This window comes from Sminthopsis crassicaudata, chromosome 4 (genome assembly GCF_048593235.1).
Source record: "Sminthopsis crassicaudata isolate SCR6 chromosome 4, ASM4859323v1, whole genome shotgun sequence".
In the NCBI taxonomy this organism is placed as follows: domain Eukaryota; kingdom Metazoa; phylum Chordata; class Mammalia; order Dasyuromorphia; family Dasyuridae; genus Sminthopsis; species Sminthopsis crassicaudata.
In genome coordinates this window covers 268,011,912-268,033,924 of record NC_133620.1, presented here as the reverse complement: position 1 = coordinate 268,033,924, position 22,013 = coordinate 268,011,912, and the positions used below count along the sequence as shown (strand labels likewise).

The following is a 22,013-nucleotide window of genomic DNA, read 5'->3' as shown; positions in this document are numbered from 1 at the left end:
GGTTTTCCTAATAAAATGCCTTTTTTTCAGGTACAGAAAAAGAAAGGAAATATTAAAATCATGAAGAAATCAGGATTAGCCCTATGTATAGGCAGGAAATGGCTTCCACCTGTCCAGACTTATTTAACCCTCATTTATTTTCTTTACTAAATATGGCTTTGCCATCCATCTACTTGATCCTGTGTCTACTGTACAACCTAGCTATACCTTAATACCAAGATAGAAGTAAAAAGTGGGGGGTATATGTTAAAATTTATTCACATTTAATTATTGCTAGCACTTGATTATGTAATTGTCAAGTACTAGATAGTAAAGTACAAAAAAAAGTAAATTGTTGGAAAGTCCAATGCCTAAATGGCTTCCAAATTTCCCAACTCTGATATTACTTTGGCTTCCCCACTGAATCCTAGAGGTGAAGAGTTATATGTTACCTGCTGAAAAAGGAAGGAAGGCATCTCTCTTGACAAATTTTCCTTGAACATTGAGGAAATGCTGGGGATTGAAGGTGTGAGGTTTTTCCCACTGGGTTTGGTCTTGAAGTACTGAGGTTAATAAGATAATGGTCTCAGTTCCCTAGAAATAAAAATTAATAATGATCATGAAGAAGTAGTAAAAGGCTTCTACATGTTCTTTCCTAGAATGTGACTTTTGGTGGCTCATACCAGGGCTCGTGACCTTTGAGAGGTAGCATGCCAAATTTCTCTTTATTCATCTCTAAGCACTTTTCACTTCTACCTTGTGCTCCAAAGTAGATATTTCTATCTCTTTACAACTTCTTTTAATGTTACCTCTCATTATAATGTAAATTTCTTGAGGGCAAGCATTTTCTTTCCTAGTATTTGTATTTGTATTCCCAGAGTTGCACATAGAAAGTGTTTCATACATAAATTCTTGTTGAGTGACTCAACAGAAGTAAACTGAGAGGATAATGGCAACTTTTCTACACAGAACCATGGCAATTTTTTTATGTCATCTTTTCAATAAACCTTTCATTGAAAACAAGTTTTTTAAAAAAAGATAAATACTGGATTTCAGTCTTGCATCTTTTAATAGATTGTAAAAAAACATATCAATCTACTTATTTGGAATCTTCCTGGGAATATGAGACAAGATATGGGTCTAAATCACTTTTCTGGAAAGAAAAAAAATTAATTGTGAATTGAATAATCAACAACAATCATTGACTTCTAAGATATGAAGAATAGGGAAGAGAAATGTCCAAAAAGTTATCAATTGTATATAAGCTTAACTAGGTATTAACAAATTGCTTTTTAAAACTCCATCTGCATCTCCTTAATTTTGCCTTTAAGTACCTTTTAAAAGTGTTTTATTGATGTTCTTTCAAAAAAGACTTTTTTAAAGTACATATCACGTAGAGAACATTGTCCAGGCATATGAAGCTTAGATAAGATTGTAGAATTTGAACTTTTGTCATATATTTGTATATGTATATGTGTATACATATGTATATGTGTATATGTATATATATATATATATATGTGTGTGTGTGTTTGTATATGTGTATGTGTGTATATATTTATGCATGTATCTATATATATGTGTATATGTATGTATGTAGCCATTTAGTTCAAAGATTCATTTTACAGATGAGAAAATTACAGTCTATCAATTAGCCTTTATTAAGTTCCTATTATGTATGTGCAAGCAGATGTACATTTAAGTGGTGCAGTGGATAGAGTACTGGGCTTAGAAGCAGAAAGACATCTTCATGATGTCTTTAAAAAAATGAGCTGGAGAAAGAAATGGCAAACCACTCTAGTATCAAGAAAACCCCAAATAGAGTTAAGAAAAATAGTAGTAATAGAGACAATGTGTGCATTATGGAGATATAGAAAAGAAGTAAAAAAAATAAGTTTGTAACAAGTATTTACTATGTGCTAAGCACTTTACAATTTTTTCCTCACTTAATTCTTACATCAACCCTGGAAGATAGTTTTGTTAGATTATATAACTAATTATTATATAGATATAGATTATTAGGCTATTATTATATAGATGATTATCCCCATTTTACAATTGAGACAGGCAGACATTAAAAAAAATGACAGCAATAAATTACCCAGATTCACATAGCTAATAAGTGTCTAAGGCTGAATTTGTATTCAGATCTTGGCTACTATTGTCCACATTTTACAAATGGGAAAACAAGTGATTGTTACTGGTCCAAGGTCATACAGCTAGTGGGTATCTGAGGTAGAATTTGAATTCAAATCTTTCTGACTCCAGCTAATTAGCAGAAGCAGGATTATATAGATAATAAACAGCATCCAATTATGTCTGTTTGGGATGCTCAGATGAAAATCTGAGCTCAGACTAGAACAGAAGGATGAAAGACTGGATTACCGTCAGGAAATTTCAAAGCTTCTTGGTGAGTGTAGGCAGACTGTTACATATAACCAGTGAGGAACTCTGCAATATATGATAGGGAGAAGACATGGACTGGTCATGGCAAAGGCAACAAATGACCAGTGGGTAGCCAGAGTGCGCCATTGGTACCCCACATTATAGGGAGAAATTAAAGAAAGCCTTCAGTGTATTGACTGTGCCCTTGCTACAAAATTATGAGATGATTTAATAAGAATCATTTGAGATATTGGACACAAATGGGCAATCTGCAATAGGGGAAGGAACAGATCTATTTTAATATTTAAATTGTAATTAACTCATTATCCTCCATAGTCTTGCATCATTAAAAAATTTGAATTTTTTTAATTGTGAAAATACATGAGCTGATATGAATGAAATAATTTAATCTCAGGAGAAAGATGCCATGCAGTTTTGAAGTATTACTAGAGCCAGGTGCACTAATGTAAATAGATCTAATAAGTGTACATATTGCCATGGATCAGCCCAAAGAGATATCTCCCATCCAATGAGTTATTTCAAGGCCATGTGGCATGAGAACTGTTAGAGGTGGTTATTCCTGTCACAACTGACAAATAGGTAAAGGCAACAGGAGAGGCTGGTGTCAGGGAATATGTTTAAGTTTTAGGCATTTCATATTCCTGTTGCTGTTTTGACAGCAATTTCATTGTAGGAGCCATTTTACTACAATTTCTCTGTTTATCCATGGGAATAAGGGAGAGGGGGAAAAAAAAAACCAACAAAACAAAACAAAACAAAACAAAAACTAAACTGAATTCTGAATGTAAGGAATTGAAAGTTGTAAAGGGCTAGAACTGAGCAATGCACTTGGATGATGAAGCACATGAGACTAATTGCCAATTGGACGGTTCCCTATTAACTTGTTTAAGGTTGACCCTCCCCAGCTGTTCTGTGCTGACTTGATTGGTGAGACAAAGAGAGGGAAGTGACTTGTGTGGGAGGAGCAAGAGAAACTTGGGTGGTGGAACTCACGCTCACTTGCACTCGTGACCGGGCGTTGGAGGTGACAGTAAAGATCTAGAATAAAGACGTTTAGTGATCCTGACTCTTGCTGATTTCTGGAAAGATAGAGTTCCAGCATTTGGCGTCCAATGTGTGGCTGGCACCCTACTTCCACCGAAGTCCTCCTGTGACCAGGAGATTAGGTGAGTATTCTAATAGAAATAAGGAACTTACCTTGTTAAGGACTAAATCAGCAATCTCTAGTAACTGAGATGGGGCAGATGTTGGGTAAATCCTGGGCCTCAGCTGACCCTGCTCCAACCCCAGCCCCTGCCTCATCTAGCAATGCTATAGAGGATATAATTAAGATAATTGATGAGAAAAGTTTACTTGTTCCCATCCCACAAATGAATAATCTCTTACACTCATTGATTCGCACATCCCCTTGGTTCTTAAATGAAGAAAAACTACGTATAGATAAATGGAAGCTAGTGGGACTTGAAATGAAAGAATTTTACTCAAAAAATGGGAATTGTCAAATTTTCCCAGAGGTATTTTACCTATACAACTTGATTCTATTAGACTTAAGCTATGGAGAAGAGTTCAGAAGAAGGAAGAGTTCTAAAAAGGCTCAGAGAAGGAAGCGTGAGGAACAAAAGATAGAAGATAGGCAAACTCAGGACATTGCCAGAGGGCAAGGGGATTTGAATGAGGAATCTGAGGGTGTAGACTCTGATTGTCCTGAAGAAATTTCAACCCCACCTAGAGAGCAGATTATTGATCAGCCCACATCCACTCCACCTTCAGGGACGGAGGGAGGAGGAGTAGTGGGAGGGGCGGTGACCTCATCAGCGCCCCCCCCTCCTCCCACACCGAGCCCCCCCTCCCAACAACTGCCCACTCCTGTAACTAGATTAGAAAGAGGGCTTATTGAAGCAATTGAAAATGGAAAAGAAGTAGATAATGATTTCAAACTTCAAATTTTTCCCGTGATTCAACAGCGTAATTCTGCAGGTCAAGAGAGTAGAAGATATGCTCCTTTTAATATGGATGTCCTTAAAAACCTGAAAAAATCTTGCACTGTCTTTGGGGCTGCATCAGATTATGTTAAAATGTTAATACACAATTTGGCTTATGAAACCTTAACCCCTAGTGACTGGAAAGTCATTGCAAAAGTGTGCTTAGAACCTGGACAAAATTTGTTGTGGCTTTCTGAATTTACTGAGCTCTGTAGAATTCAAGCCCAACAAAATAGTCAAAATGCAGCTAATACTTCCATCACCTATGACCTACTAATGGGTATAGGTTCTTATGCAGACGCTTTGGTACAGATTAATTACTCCATAACAGCATTTGAGCAAATTTCTGCTGCTGCTATCAAAGCATGGGCTTCTCTCCCCAGTAAAAACTACAAGGGTGAGACCTACACAAAAATTGTACAGGGACCAAATGAACCTTTTGCTGATTTTGTGGCACGTTTGCAGACAGCTGTCATACAGGCAAATGGTGAAAATGAAGTAACAGACACTTTGGTGAGGCAACTTGCTAGAGACAATGCCAATGAGGTTTGTAGAAGGATTATACTAGGACTACGTAAGGATGCTCCTTTAGAGGAGATCATAAGACGCTGTGCCACAGTGGGCACAAATACCTTTTATAGCCAGGCTATGGTGCAGACTTCCCAAGATCCCAACATGGGGAGACAGGATCCCTTTTGGCAAGGGGTTTCCCGAGAGACTCATCAATGCTTTCAATGCGGTAAAGTAGGCCATTTGAAAGCTCAATGTTGGCACAGAGACAGAGTGAGAAGACAGGCTGGGAGAACAAGACCCAAAACCCCATGTCCAAAATGCAACAGAGGACTCCATTGGGCCTCAGAGTGTAGACTGATTCAGGGAAACGGGATGAGGGGCCCAGCTCCAGGGCCCCAAGCAAAAAACACTTGGGGCATGATGGCAGCCGATGCCACACCCAGAGAGTGCCTCCAAGTCCAATACCCAGACATGACCAATCAGCCAGGAAGCCATCTGAGGGGAGAAAGGGATTACACAATCAGTCAGCCAGGAAGCAACATGATGGGAGAAAGGGACTACAATTAGGGAGGATAGAGTTGTATGCAGCTGGGACAATTGAGATACCCCCTGGAGAGGTGAAATCTGTTCCTCTCCAGCCTATGGATCCCTTGCCTCCAGGCACAGTAGGCTTGACCATTTCACCTCCTGAGAGTACTTACAAGACAGTGTTCATTCATACACTGATGTGGGAAACTGGGGAATGTGTAGATAATATCCCAGTCACTAACACAGGGAGACAATGTGTGACTTATCAACCAGGGGAAGTAGTAGCATCGGGTTTATTGATACAGACTCCTAATAAGCAACCTGGTGACAGTCACCCATGTTCGGACTCCAAGCAGAAAAACCCAGGAATATACTGGACAGCAGCTGTGACAGCTGACCGACCCATGCTCACCATCTATATAAATGGCATAGCATTAGAAGGACTGGTGGACACAGGTGCAGATCGCAGTCATTAGAGGTGCCAACTGGCCCAGTCACTGGCCAAAGACTAAGGCAGACACCTACATGTCTGGGGTAGGAGGATCAATAGCAGCTGAAGTTAGTGCTACCCCTTTAAGATGGGTATTTGAAGGTGAAACAGGAGTTTTTACTCCTTTTATAGTTGAAAAAATCCCCATCAATCTGTGGGGAAGAGACATTTTACAACAATTAGGGTTAAAAATGAGTACTTCGGTTTTTTAGGCAGGGCTGCTGTTGAAGGCCTGCCAACACTTTCACCTGTTCCTATCCAGTGGAAAACTGATACACCAGTGTGGATAGAACAGTGGCCCTTAGATAACAATAAAATTCAGGCCTTACTAGATATAGTACAGGAACAACTTGACCAAGGACACTTACAACCTTCTCTAAGTCCTTGGAATTCCCCAGTATTTGTTGTAAAAAAGAAATCTGGAAAATGGAGGATGTTGACTGATTTAAGAAAGGTAAATGAACAGATGGAAACTATGGGAACTCTTCAACCTGGACTTCCATCTCCTACTCAGTTGCCTAGAGAATGGCCTCTGTGGGTTATAGACATTAAGGATTATTTCTATTCTATCCCTCTAGATAAGGAGGATATGAAAAGATTTGCCTTTTCAGTGCCCAGCGTTAACTTAGCTGAGCCTTATAAAAGATATGAATGGACAGTTTTGCCACAGGGAATGAAAAACAGCCCTACTATGTGTCAAATGTATGTTGCTGCTGCTCTTACTCCAGTAAGAAAAGCATTTCCAAAAGTAATGTTATTACATTACATGGATGATATATTGGGATGTGCACCTGAGGAACAAATGTTAGAAGCATGTCTACAAAAAACCATAGAAACATTAAGGAATTATAAATTGCACATAGCTTCAGAAAAGATTCAAAGACATGCTCCTTTTCAATATTTAGGATATGAAGTATATCCTAAGGTGCTTACAGTACAAAAACTCTCCTTAAGAACAGAGAAGCTAAACGCCTTAAATGACTTCCAGAAATTGATAGGAGATATCCAATGGATGCGTCCCGTGCTAGGCTTGACTACCTGTCAATTGCAACCATTATATGACATTTTAAGGGGAGACAGTGCTTTAAATTCACCACGCCAGCTTACAAAAGAAGCTCAAGAGGCTTTGAGACAAGTTGAACTGGCTTTATCCAATGTGGTTGAAAGAGTCACTCAAAAACCCTTGGAAATATCAGTTTTTGCTACACAAGAGGCCCCCACAGCAGTCCTTCATCAAGGAGACAGTGTGATAGAGTGGGTGAACCTCCCAGCACAACCAGAACAAAGCCTTATTCCTTACCCAGTGCTTGTGGCTAGAATTTTATTAAAGGCCATTAAAAGAGCAGTACAATTATCTGGGACAAGACCTGATAAGATATATACCTTTTATACTAATGCACAAGTTAATGTGTGCTGCGAAACCATCCCAGAGTGGCAAATTTTATTAGCCATGGCTCCAAATTTTGCACACGGGTCTCCATTAAAGATAACCAGACTGCTACATAATTGGCAATGGATTCTTGAAGAAAAGGTTTCTAAAGTTCCTCTTAAAGGACCAACTATCTTTACAGATGCATCCAAACATAATATTTGCGCTGTGTATTCTCGTGACTTAACTATAAAGAGAGTAATCAGAACTCCTTTTCAGTCCACTCAGCAGAATGAATTGTATGCAATCATTCTAGCTCTTGCTTATTATCCGGGAGACATAAATATAATATCTGATTCAGCCTATTCAGTAGGTGTGGTACAAAGAATTGCCACAGCCCAAATAAAATTTGTAGCCTCCAATATATATCAGCTCTTTAAAGAGCTTCAAGAGCAAGTGAGAAAGCATCCAGGTAAGATTTATATTTTGCATGTCCATTCCCATAGTGGACTTCCAGGTCCTATTTTTGATGGTAATTCAAAGGCAGATAGCCTTCTAACCATGCTGGCCAGTACTCCTTTATTTCAAGAAGCACAAGAGTCTCATTCTAAATATCATCAGGCTGCCCGAGCTTTACGTTTGCAGTTTGGAATAACAAGAGAAGAAGCTAGGAGCATAGTAAAAGCCTGTACAGCTTGCCTTCCTTTCCACGCTCCTACGCTCCCTCCAGGGAAGAATCCTCGTGGTTTGAGACCCAATGAAATCTGGCAAATGGATGTGACCCATTATAAATCTTTTGGTCGTCTATCTTTTATCCATGTCGTGGTAGACACCTTTTCAGGATTCACATTTGCAATACCAGCAGCAAAAGAGACAGCCCGAGTGGTCACTGAATTCCTTATACAAGCATTTGCAATTATGGGCGTGCCACAAGCAATAAAAACAGACAATGGACCTGCATATACATCTAAACATTTTACACACTTTTGTGCACAGTATAAGATTTTACACACCACGGGCATACCCTTTAATCCTCAAGGGCAGGCAATAGTAGAGAGAAGAAACAGAGATATTAAGACACTCCTCCAAAAACAAAAGAAAGGGGGAGCCACGGGTAACCCTAGAGAACTTCTAAATTTAGTTCTCTATACCATTAATTTTTTAATTTTTGACAAAGATGCACTGGCTCCAGCAGACAGGTTTTATAACTCACCGGAAGGGCAGTGTCCAGTGCGAGCAGCTCCACTGTCTTTAGATAATCGCCAAGTGATGTGGAGAGACCCAGAAAGTGGTGAATGGAAGGGACCAGATAGGTTAACTGCTTGGGGGAGAGGGTTTGCTTGTATCTCTACAGATGGAGAAGGAATCAGATGGGTGCCAACGAGCCGTATTCGCCTTGTCCATCGGAGAGAGACAGAGCAGACCCTTGAAACGAAGGAGAAGGCCCAAGAAACATCGGGTGGTTCCGTTGCTGACTGTGCCCACCACTGAAAGAACCTGGCAGTTATGGCGTTTGACCCATGGACATCAAAAACTGTTGGACTTGAAAATCCTCAGAAATCATTGGATTCTCTGAGACATCATAAGACTATTGTAGGACTTGAAAGTCTCAGGAATCATTGGATTCTCTGAGACATCATAAGACTATTGTAGGACTTGAAAGTCTCAGGAATCATTGGATTCTCTGAGACATCATAAGACTATTGTAGGACTGAAATCCTCAGGAATCATTGGATTCTCTGAGACATCATAAGACTATTGTAGGACTGAAAGTCCTCAGGAATCATTGGATTCTCTGAGACATCATAAGACTGTTGTAGGACTGAAAGTCCTCAGGAATCATTGGATTCTCTGAGGCATCATAAGACTATTGTAGGACTGAAAGTCCTCAGGAATCATTGGATTCTCTGAGGCATCATAAGACTGTTGCTGGACTTCAAAAACTTGTGGGGATCATTGGATTCCCTAACATATAAAAAGACTGATGTGGGATTTCAAAAACTTGTGGGGATCATTGGATTCCCTAACAGTGAAGCAATGGACAATAGGTTGGTTTTGGACTATTTCTTGGTTGCTGAAGAAGGGGTATGTGTGTCTGGTGTCTACATACCCTCCTTCTAGGACTTCTGGAAATCTCTTACAATACCATGTTGATTTATATTGTTTGTTATGTCACTATTTGCATGTACAATTCCTGTTTGTTACACCACATTGAGTCTGCACTGATTATGGGGAGAGTCACCACTAATAGCCTCTGCGTTATTGCTATGTGCTTGTGTAATAACTCCCATGCTGATGGGTTTGTGCATACTTGTCTCTAATAAGGCCCTTCAATCCAGAAACCCGCTAGCAAATCCCCACTTCTCTTTGGTGCTTCTCATCTCCCTTCCTGAGATGTCAGGGAGGGCGTGATTATCTCCTTTTTAGTGCTTTCATCTCCCCTCCTGAGAAGTCAGGGGGGGCGTGATCACGTCCTTTTTGGGGTTCTAATCTCCCTGAAAGGTCAGGGATGGCGCGACCTCCTGTGGTCTAAAACAAAAGAAAGCGGGAGATGTAAAGGGCTAGAACTGAGCAATGCACTTGGATGATGAAGCACATGAGACTAATTGCCAATTGGACGGTTCCCTATTAACTTGTTTAAGGTTGACCCTCCCCAGCTGTTCTGTGCTGACTTGATTGGTGAGACAAAGAGAGGGAAGTGACTTGTGTGGGAGGAGCAAGAGAAACTTGGGTGGTGGAACTCACGCTCACTTGCACTCGTGACCGGGCGTTGGAGGCGAAGGTAAAGATCTAGAATAAAGATGTTTAGTGATCCTGACTCTTGCTGATTTCTGGAAAGATAGAGTTCCAGCAGAAAGTGGCTCTATTTCCATCAATCAGGTTGAAAATAAACATGGAGATGGATAAACTTGAATTAATATTATGATACAGACTTAAGTGAAAAAGAGAAGTAGAATGAATAACATTATTAGAGCAGTGTAAATGGAAACAATTCCTTAATACAGCCAAACCAATTTTAGTCCCAAAGAACATATAATGAAACATATTTCTATTCCCACATAGAAAAAGTAGGAAGTTAAGAATGTTGAGTATGGTCACTGTTTTGCTTATTGTTTTTTTTTTTTTTTTTTTGTTATATAGAAGTGTTCATTTGGGAGGTATATTAAGGAGTGTAACTGTTATGTAAAAAAAAAAATTGCCAAAATCATCAATAAACATTTTCAAAAAATAAAATAAAATTGAGAAAAGGGGAAGAAAATTGCCATAAAGAACTCAGAGGAGCTAAAGGAAAAAAAAATGCTGGGTTAACATATACCTTCTAATACTTAGTATTTGTATGATTTTGTACATGTCACTCAATCTCTTTTAGTCTCATTTACCTCATCTCTAAGATAAGGAGATTGAACTAGATGGCCCCTGAGGATCTATAGTATAGATCTATAATAATATATTCCAAGTATAGATCTATAATTATATATTTTATTCTGAGGACATGTTCTTCCAATGAGCTCCTGCCCTTTTCTTGTATTATTTTTCTTGTAAAGAGCACATCATAATGATGGCATTGATTCTCTAATTTTTGTCTGTTGAAGTACCTTCATCCTCTTCACACATTTTATAGTCTGATTCTCTTACCTTTGGAATGTAATAATTTTTAAAGATGACATCTGTGGTAGTTTCCCGGGATACGCTCATTGGCAGTATACTAGAAAATCTCTGAATTTCATGGATGACAGCATCTGTATATGGCATTTGAGCTCGATGCTCCATTCGAGGCTGGGCTGATCCTACAACTTTGATGATCTCATTTTGGACTTTTTCTTATAGGGTGAAATGTGGAATGGGGAAGTAAAATAATTAGAATATACATGGGCATATATGTGTATATATGCATATTATTGAAATGGGCTATTTCATGTTTGGTGAAGATACCAAAAGTATACTCAAACTGATGACTCCCTTCATTCAATGCTGTTTAAACCCCCACATAGTTAGCATATAAGGAACAAAAGAAATTATATAAAATTTCCTTAATAGTTTCCTCAACTGTTCTTATGAAATTCATGCATGTTTATCAAGACAATGTTAATTCAAGGTTTAGTATAAAAAGATTTACTCTACTATAATCTGAGTGGTCTAGAAAAATCATCCATAGTCATATGATTATGACATAGTGGATAGGAAGGAGACATCAGAAGATGAGAAGCAGTTGCATAATAGATAGATTGCACTATCAGAAAGAATTTAAGACTTGGTTACAGTTTGATCTCTGATACTGAGTATATGACCCTATATAAGTCACAATCAACCTCTCAGTATTCTAGACAGAAAAGGTACAGACCTCCATTGGTAGAGAGAATTCCTTTATCTGAGAGTTCTCTTTATAAATAAAATTACAGGTTCAGCCCCAACCCCTATTCTAATTTATGCAAACTGTGGGGGAAAACAGTAAGAGATGAGGCTTACATTTCTTATAAAATGTTCAAGATTGTAAAAACTAATCAGTAAAAAGCAACAAAAATTGGTGATTAGATTTCACAAAGTCCAAATATAAGAACAACACTGTTGGAGGAAGTTTAATCCAGCAATAAGGCCCATCTTTAACAATAATCAAAATTATATATTAAAAAAAATGAGAAAAAATGGGAAGAAGTGAGAAGAGGAAAGGAAAAGAGCAAATAAATCTAGGAGATATAAAATCAAAAGACATAAATATAAATTTAGTTTTGAAAAGCAATACAGGTCTAGGTCCTTACTCTGGATCTCAGGATATTTCATCATGAGTAGAATTCCCCAACGAAGGGTAGTGGAGGTAGTCTCTGTTCCCGCAACAAACAGGTTAGTAACAAGGGCCACCAAGTTATCATTGCTGAAGCAGTCATCAGATTTATCTTTCTCCTGAACAGCAAAATGGGTAATGAAGGATAAAAAAAACAGCAACAACAAAAAACCCGAAGTTCATTCCCAGATAGAATGATGACAGGCTAGCACATTTACCCAGATTTCAGACTAAGCATTTCATTCATCTTGACTCTTATGGAATTCTATATAATAATGATTCAGTAGAATGTTTTAGGAAAGAGATAGAGAGAGACAGAGGTAGAGAGTTAGAAAGTGAGAGAGAGCTTGAAATTTAGTTATAGATGAAGTTATCTATTAACTATTTAGGAAAGAATATCTTAAACCTTTAAGAGAAAATGATAACAAATATCAGATATCTTCTATGCTTTTGGTTTTGACTTAGAATAAAAAAAATCTAATAACTATATAGCTAGGAGTTGGTTAAAGCAGTTTTATATATAAATGTACATATATATATACATATATATAAATCAGAGTCTCAGAGATGGAAAGGAATATAAGGATAATTCAATTCAATAATTCATAGAATCATAGAGTTAGAAATGGAATGGATCTTAGAAGTCATTAAGTTCAATCTAATTTAACAAATTCAGAGAGCTTAAGTGACTTGACAGTCATACTGCTAGAAAAAAATCTGAGGCAGAATTTGAACTCAGGACATCCTATTTAGATAAGATTTTCTTGCTATTAATCTGCCAGATTACATGCAACTAACATTTGTTTAAACACCTATACTCAAAGAACTGTGCTAGTATGTCATAGGAACTCAAACACAAACAAATAAATGAGCTAATAAATGAATAAATCACAAATTAATGAATGGATAGCTACCTAGCTAACTGAATGGATAGATAGATTGATAGATTAGAAGAATAAAGGAAATAGCTTCAAGGAGTTTGTGTTCTACTGGGGGAAACAATCAAAAGACAAGTGAATAGAGTAAATAAAAAATAACTTCAACTAAACAGAGCATTAATAATTGCTTAATTAATAATTAATAATAATTAATTGGGTTGGGGGGTGAGGAGGAATCTACAAAGGATTCTTAGAGGAGGTTGCACCTGACTTATGCTTTGAAGAAAGTACAGATTCTAAGAACCAGGAATGAAGGGAGTGAGGAAGGTTTTGCATCTCAGGCATGAGGGACCATTTATGTAAAGATAAAGAAACAATATGAAAATGGAGGTCTAGGTAAATGTAATAATAGGAAATAAGCCTGAAAAAGTGGATTGATATTAACTTATGACATCTTTAAATGTCAAGAAGATCTTTTAAATTTATGGTATCACTTAATCCAATCTTTTCCCTAATTGATGTGATTAATATATTATCTCATTTCATCTCTGAGCATAAATAAATAAGCAAATGGGGGAAAGGCGAAGAAAGGCCATAAGAATTAATTGTACCAGGTATTAACATTATTAGCCTGCTAGCTGAAAGATCTTTATGAAAATACTTTTGATTAAGGCAAGCCCCAAAGCAAAACTCTAGTACCTCCTGTTGTCTGATAAGAAAGGCATCAATGAAACTTCTTTGGTCATTTTTATCCAGTTTTTGAAGATGGTCTAAGAAAGTCATCCTTACAAAAGAAAACAATTCATCTCTGTTCTTGAGTACTGTTTTGTAATCTTGTAGAACAAACCCCAAGGCTGGGAACATATTGAAAAGCTAAAGGAATAAAAACAGCAAGATAAAATAGGCATAGAATTTTGGAGTTGTAATAACCTAACCCTACCTCTAGCATGAATCTCCCCTGGTAAATCCCCAAGAAGAATTCAATCAATCATTAAGTTGTTTTTTTTTTTTTTTTTTTTTTTAATATTAACTGTATAACAACTGTACTAGTTGCTGTGTATAAAAAGGCAAAGAACTTTATAAGGAGCTCCCTTTCTGTGGTAGAAATACCGATTATACACACAAAAATAAATGTCAAATAATTTAGAGAACATTAACAATGGGGATGAAAGGGTCTGGAAAGGCTTCATATAGGAGTTGGAATTTTAGCTAAGCTTTGAAAAAAGCTAGAGATTTAAGGAGGCAAGGAGAAAAGGAAGAATATTCAAGGAATGAGGAACAATCCATCAAAAGGCTCAGACACAGAGAACAGAATGTGTGTATAAGAAAAAAGCAGGAAGGGCCAGGTTAGCCAATCTGGGCAGTTCCAAAGGAGAGTAATATGTACCCAGTAATAGTAGAACACAGCCAAATTATGAAGTTTTAAACATTTTTAAAGCTTTTTAAAAAAAATTAATTTATGGGCAATAGGGATTTAGTAAAGCTATTTGATTAGGAAAGTCACATTGTCAGAGCTGAGTTTTAGGAATATCACTATCAGCTATACAGAAAATAGATTAGAGGGGAGAGATTTTATTCAGGAAGACCATTTAGGACACTATTGAAATAATCTAGGCTAGAGGCAATGAGGGCCTGGACAAGACCATGTGACTGAAAAGAGAGACAGGAACAGATTTGAGGAATACTGTGGAAGAAAAAATGACCATAATCCAACTTCCAGTAACAGAGAAAGTATGTGCTAGGCCCATATTGTTGTTAGATGACTTTTTTTTTTTCCTTTATGCTGAGGCAATTGGGGTTAAGTGACTTGCCCAATGTCACACAGCTAGAAAGTGTTAAGTGTCTGAGGTTAGATTTAAACTCAGGTCCTCCTGACTTCAGGGCTGTTGCCATATTCGCTTCACTATCTAGCTGCCCCTTGATGACTCTTAATTGTGACATGTTCTTCCTAACTCTATTGAGAATCTATCTTCCTATAATTTACAGTTATAAAATGATTGAATCTCAGAACCATAAGAAATCTCAGAGACCATCTAGTCCAACTTGTGTGTCTGAATCTTCTAGCATTTTTGGTTTTTTGTACTTATGTTGTTATTGTTTTTTAGTCAAATAAGTCAAAATATGGAATGTCAAAATTTGAAGAAGGTTGCAGTACATACTAAAATCATCAAAGGAAAAGGACAGAAGTACAAAAGAAGTGTAGGATTATCTGATAGTTACACATTATATTTGTATACCTCATTGTCCTCAGCAATCTGTCTTTATAATTAATGGAGTTGACATTTCCCAAAGAGGAATATTTTATAGTGTGACTTTCATATTATGAACTACTAATAGGACCTATTCTTTTATTCTTTTATGATACAAGCAGGCATTTTGCCTGTTATCTAACTCAATCTGAGAACCTGGACATCAGCAAGTTATGAGAGTCGAACTCCCTTCCTGAGAAAATATTATGAGCGTCTCTTAAAGATCTTATGTTAGCTAACAATAATTTTTTTCAAATCATTCCAGTTTTTCAAAGAATTTACTGTAATGGATCAGTTTTTGAACAGAGATTCCCCTTTCTTAGATTGTGAAAAGATGAATCAGAAAGAGCTACTAGAACGACTGAGGCATTATAGGGAGCTTATATAAAGTTTTATTAAAAAGTACTCATTTGTATTAAATAGGAGGGCTGGACCAGAAATAAGCATTTTCGGAAAGGATAAGAGTCAGTTGATTCAGAGGAAATACTACTACATTTAGAGCAAGTGGAGTCAGGGTTAAAATTCCAGCTTCACCACTTGCTATGTAACCTCAGGCACTTCACAATTTCTGTGGGCCTCAGCTTCCCTATCTGTAAGATGAAAAGATTGAACTAGACTATCTCTGAGGTCCCCTCTGTGGGATCTCTGGGATCCTGAAGAAGCACCTACTTTTATTCTTTTGATTATTTAAGTGCATTACATGAGGAATGACATTTAACAAAAAATAGACAATTACCATAATGCTAGGACCTCCTATAAGTCTCACATTTTCACCAATCAAATATAAAAGTCTCAGGAACTGAGGGTCTTGGTATTCAAACCTCTTCCCAAGCAGGACTGACACAATGATATTGGCTACAGAAGCATTCATGATTGTCTTGGTCTCAAATGGCTTTCCTGGAAAATAATTTGTTAGGTCATACAGATTCACATATATATTTTTTTCTGCATAACTAAGTGCCGTAATGTATTTATAGATCCTACAACATAGCAGTATTACAGAATTTTAGGCAAAAGAGGGGTTAATGATAAGACTGACCTTAAAGGATAGGGAGAATTTTTCAGAGAATTGAAACAAGATAATACAATTAATCAACCAATTAACCAATAGGCGTTTATTAATTTAATAAAATATGGTCTTTGGGGCTATCATCTACTTCAGCTTCTCTATTTTGTAATGAAAGAAGATGAGGTTCAGAAAATGAAATGACATCTACATTTGTGCAAATAGTAATAGGTCAAGGGTTCTATTATGTCATGAATAAAAGCAACCTTTTTTGATTACCCATGATTTTATTGTGCTCCAAATGACAGAGAATAATGAAATGATGATATATAATTTGTAAGGAGAAAAAAATCTGGATGTTATAGTGTATGGATGAGTAAATTGACACACTCTACGTAAGTATTCCCATTAGTTCTTCCCCTCATAAGATAGAGGTGGTCCAGTGGAAATGTTGTAGTAGGGTATATTGAGCACACTGGGACCATATTCCATACATGACTATTCCTGTTAATTTATTTTGCCAAAAATCCTGTTTTTTGATCAGACAACTCACCTTGATAGGACTCAATATCTTGTATTAGATGTTGACATTCTTCTACAATTCTCTCCTCTATGACTCTCTTGCCCATACCAAAGTTTCTCAGAGTTGTCAAGCTGAATCTCCTAATGATTTTCCAGTTTTCACCATGAGAAAAGACAATTCCTAAAGGTAGGGAAAAATCTTTTCCAATGTTTACTTGTTCAAAATGCAATTTATTGGATTAAACTCAAATATTATAAAATTCTTACTGTGTGTCCAGGAAATAATAGGTTTTGTGGGGCATATTGGAAAGCAATATTAACTAGGGGCACATTAAATTTTGAAATATACACTATCTCATTTGAATCTGTTTGAAGCCAAAAATGTTAGAGATTGCATTTGTGATTTCATCGTTTCTGAAAATTTCTAGGCAAACAAAGTTTTTCTGTTTATGTGACATCTCTGATACTTACAGTCTTAGAAAGTTGCCTAGGATGCTGAGAAATTAAGTCAGTTGACCAACATCACACAATAAATGTTAGATGGAGGATCTGAACCAGGTCTTTCTGGCTTCAAGGATAGATATCCATCCACTATGCCACGATGTCTTACAGATGAGGACATTGGGTCTGAGAGATTAGGGATTTACTCAGGATCACAAAATTAGTAAATATCCGAGGTAGGATACAAACCCTGCTCTTATGTGTCAGGATGCCCCTGAGAAGTATGAGATACAGTCCTTACCTTAATGACCCTGTACTAGTGCTTGTCCCAGGGCATCAGAATACAAAAGGTATAAACTTTTTATGTTAGAACAATTCTTTGTCATGCTCTTCCATGGTTATAAAGAAAATAAAAGTAGTAGAAATAGAGCTCATACTGAAGTCTTCTGATCGCAAATTCAGTGTTTTTTCCACAAGATATTTCTAAGAAACCTCATCACATTTGAGTCATAGCCCCACCTAATGGTTTGATAATAGACTGGCAAAGTCATTTCCTGGCATGAGTGTGAGCAAAGCGTAATTATTTCATGCTTCTCAGACTAAGGATATTGCAGTTTTCATCTATTTTGTTCATGTTAAAGTGACCAGAACATTCATTTTAATTCCTTGTTTTGGGATTTGTGTAATTACTTTGATATATGTGGAAGTTGCAATTGAATTAGTGGAGTTAATAGTTTTGTTTTGTTTTTCTTTAGTTTTAAATTTATTGCTGAATCATTCACCATGAAGTAAATGCCTTAGGTGCTTGCTTCTCAAGAATCAACTTCCAAAGCTTTCCCACCCATTTCAGAAATTAAGAGGGAATATACCACTGACTCCAGGTCCTGATTCCCCTGTGACAGATAGGTTGATCCAAATAGATAAATCACCTACTCCTGCACGGAGCAGGTTTATTGACATCTATGAGAAGCAATATGATTTAGTAGTTTGAACTTGAATTTTAATCCTGTCTCATAGACTTAAAACATTTAATTTTTCTGAACCTGTTTTTTCTGTGAAATGAAGGGTCTGGCTTTGATTAATTATAAGGTTCTTTCTCCCTTTTAATCTACAAATCTAAAGATGACCAAAAATGTGTTAGTTTACTGTCTGTTTGAAATGATTGAGAGCTGATAATTCCTAGGTAAAATGTACATTCTCTTAATTACTTCTTGATAGTAAATTATATTTGAAGAGACTGCTAGGTGGATAGAGTGCTGGGCCTGAGTCAGCAAGATTCATCTTCCTCATTTCAAATCTATCCTCAGGCACTTACTATCTGTGTGCTCTGATCATGGGCAAGTCTCTTAACCCTGTTTACCTCAGTTTCCTAATCTATGAAATGAGATGAAGGAAAAGGCAAACTACTCTTCTATCCTTTGCCAAGAAAACCTCAAGTGGAGCCCTGAAAAATGACTCAACAACAATAAAAATAAATTATTTAATCAATCAGAAATAGCCCCTGCTTATCACTAACAGTCTTTTTGATTTTCTTTTCTTTTTTTTTTTTTTGAGGCAATTGGGGTTAAGTGACTTACCCAAGGTCACACAGCTAGTAAATGTTAAGTGTCTGAGTCCAAATTTGAACTCAGGTCCTCATGACTTCAGGGATGGTGCTCTATGTACTACACCACTAGCTGCTCCAGTCTTTTTGATTTTCACTGTAAGCATCCCATCAAGTAACTCCTTTGTTCCTTGAGACAACTAGTGATGTCAAAGTAATGTTTGTCATGTAGATTGTTGAAAGGAAAATAAAAACAAAAAGGTTTGAAAAGGCAGAAGGACACACAGAGCCTACAAGGAAGTAGAAAAGTGAATATCCTAGAAAACATTTTAATTATAGCCTGGTTACCTTTTCCTTCAAAAATTTTTTCAAAAATAGGCACATGGGCCCTCTCTCCAAACTCCTCAGAGTGGTTTACCAGTGCATCTTTCACTGTCTCATATCCAGATAGCACCACCACCTTCTTGGGACCCATCCTCAAGCTGAAGATGTTGCCATATTTTTGGGAGAGCTTTAATATAGGAAAACAAAAAAAGGAAAGCAATTTAGAGTGTGCAATGCAGTGCAAAGAGGGCTGGAGAGAGAGGTAAGACACCTGGATTCTAGTCCTATCTCTGCCAAATCATGAACTGGTGTAATGATAGCTTAGATTCTTCCCAAGTCTAAGATTATATGATCAAATCTCTAGTAATGCTTTAATTCTTCACTTTATCTTTAGGACAGTAACTGCCAGTTCTTCCTTCTCCCCCCTCCCTCCTGCCAGCAGCATACATAGAATGGGGAAGCATCCCCACTCCCTTTTAAACAGACCTATACTTGATTTTCCAGTATATCTGACAAACAAATGTCAAAGAATAACATGACTTTATATATACAAAACAATGCACATATGTATACATATACTCTTATTTTTGTACAATGCATTATGTAATAGGCATATGATGATGATGATGATGATGTAACATAAGAGATCATATTGTAATGCCGGAGAAACTGAGGCAATATTTTATATTGGATTTCTGAGAGACAGAGATTTACTGGGACCAAAAGAAATCCATTTTTGATCCCAGGGCTGAATGAGACTTTAGTCTCCAACAATCCAGCAGCTTTCCTTTCCCTATGTTCCTTGCTAAATTCTCCTGGAATTTAGACCACTTCAATTGGCATTATAATTACAATAAACTTTGCCCCTTGACTTGAATATGGGTTCAAATCTGCAAATTCTTTGAGATACCTCACAACACTGCAACCCCCAACCTTTGAGAGGGTCAACAATGTCACTTACCTTTTTCCAGAGCTGTGTGGTAGAATTGCCCCGTGTAGATTTTCTGGGAGTTGGGTGACCCTTCCTAAGTGTGGTTATTCCCATTGTTCTTTTTGCTCTAATTCTACTCCCCCACCAAATGCTGTACAATAATAACCATCAACTAATAACCAATAACCAACCAATTCAGAAATAAATAAAACTGTTCAAGATCCAATTTCATTTAGTTTAGTCTTTGTTATTCCATGTTCTTGGGCCATAATTTTGACTAACACCCAATAACCATTAACTAATAACCAATGACATGCAATCAGAAACAAATAAATAATACTGACTGTGTTCAAGACCCAATTTCATTTAGTCTCTGTTATTCCATGTTCTTGAGCCATAATTTTGAAAGTAAACTTTCAATGTGTAAATCACTAATTTTTACCTTTTGCATGGTTTGGTAAAGCTTCTTCAGATTAAGTATGTGCAGGTTTCCAATGACTGGCAAAGGCCTCGGTCCTGGAGGAGAGTATCTCTTGAAACTCTTAGTCAGAGTGAGTTTTATATTTAGAATTAAAATCAAAATCAGACTCAGCCCTGAAAGTATGGAAAGCAAATGAAATTCACTCATTTTCTATCAATAGTTGCTGGGTTACTACACCAATGGATATGGCAAGATGGCAATGGAACAGATTTGGCAGTTGCTGGTATTGCCTGGAAGTAAGAAGAAGCCCTGGATACTGCTAACTATTCCCTGTCAGCCCTCCTTATTTATAGGGAGCAAATAAGTAAGCAAGTGAGTTTAAGTGATCATGGCAAACATTTGCCTCCTGGGTTGGTCTCTGTTTCCTGTCTCACTTTCTTAATCCCCCGATTTACTTATTTTCATACATAGATATAGAGTTTTATGTCATTTATAACAAGGATTAGTCTTTAAAATAAAAATTTCAGAGATTAAATGAACAAATTTAATCTTAATTTAGGCTATAAACTTAGAGTGAAATGTCTTGTGCCAGCATTTGCTAGTACAGAATTTGCTATTGAAAATACAGTGGAAAGAAGACCCCAGTTCAAAATTTGGCTCTCTTATTTGCTACCTGTGTGATCTTGGACATGTTAATTAATCTTTTTAGCCTTCAGGGTTTTTTTTTTTTTTAACTTTTAAAAAAGGGAATTGGACTAGATGATCTTGAAGATTTCTTCCAGGTCTGAGTATGATCTATGATTTTTATTTTCAGAGTTCTTAGGAATATGGGTACAATTTCCCCCTTTATGGTTCATGCTTTCCTTTGACTTTAAAGAAATATATTAATATAAATAATTTATAGTAAAAGATAGTGCACAGAAATTCATGAGAATTAGTTGACCCAAATGATATATTTAAGAACTTCCAGTGTTGTTACTGATAGTATAGGATAAGGCTATTGGCTAAGTATCAATTGACAAAGCTTATAGGCAAAATCCAATGGATAGATCTTTGTCATGTCTCTGTTAGTCTTCAAGTCACTTGGCAGTCACTCAAGGACCCAGGAGCTTCACTGCTGGGGATGCTGCATCTTCAGATCTTTGGATCATCATAAAGTAATATACCAGGCTACTATACTCCCTATACAATGACAATTAAATGGCTTGGAGAAAATTCTGATTAGCAAACATTTCATAGACCTGAATGTGACCTTAAAAGTAATCTAACCCAAATTTCTCATTTTACAGATAAGGAAATACAAATTATAGAGGTGAAAGTGATCGTCTGAGGTTACACAGGTGACACTGGCATAGCCTACATTCAAAAAAGCCCAAGGTTACAAAGCTGTTTAATGTTAGAGCAAGAACTAGACTCCATATTGTCTGATTTTTCATAAGAAAAGTTTACTGAAATTCATTAACTCCTGAGGTAGTCTGTAGTGCAACGATTAGAACACTGTCCCTGGAGCCAGCAAGACCTGATTTCAAATTCAGCCTCAGGTACTTATAAACTGAGTAAATCTGAGTGTATTTGGGTAAATCTTTTAGCCTCTCTTTACCTTAGGTTCTTCAACTGTAAAATGAATATAATAATAGCACTTACTTTTGGG

General features: G+C 36.9%; 1 protein-coding gene across 3 annotated transcripts in view; it reads right to left on the bottom strand.

Annotated features, from left to right (window-relative positions):
- The window catches only part of LOC141566320 (cytochrome P450 2K6-like), a 34,169-nt gene that overhangs the window by 9,884 nt on the left and 2,272 nt on the right, over positions 1-22,013 (bottom strand). For 2 of the 3 annotated variants that reach the window (XR_012489282.1, XM_074310678.1), the window contains exons 1-8: positions 20,384-20,683; positions 19,035-19,197; positions 16,734-16,883; positions 15,911-16,071; positions 13,625-13,798; positions 12,025-12,166; positions 10,904-11,088; positions 432-573 (exon numbers count right to left, since the gene is read on the bottom strand). Coding sequence is in view for 2 of the 3 variants with exons in the window: in XM_074310678.1 (XP_074166779.1) it covers positions 432-573; positions 10,904-11,088; positions 12,025-12,166; positions 13,625-13,798; positions 15,911-16,071; positions 16,734-16,883; positions 19,035-19,197; positions 20,384-20,569 (1,303 nt within the window). In the remaining variant the exon portion in view is untranslated. Of the gene's footprint in view, positions 1-431; positions 574-10,903; positions 11,089-12,024; positions 12,167-13,624; positions 13,799-15,910; positions 16,072-16,733; positions 16,884-19,034; positions 19,198-20,383; positions 20,684-22,013 lie in introns of those variants that run through there. The other variant, XM_074310679.1, reaches the window with a different exon arrangement.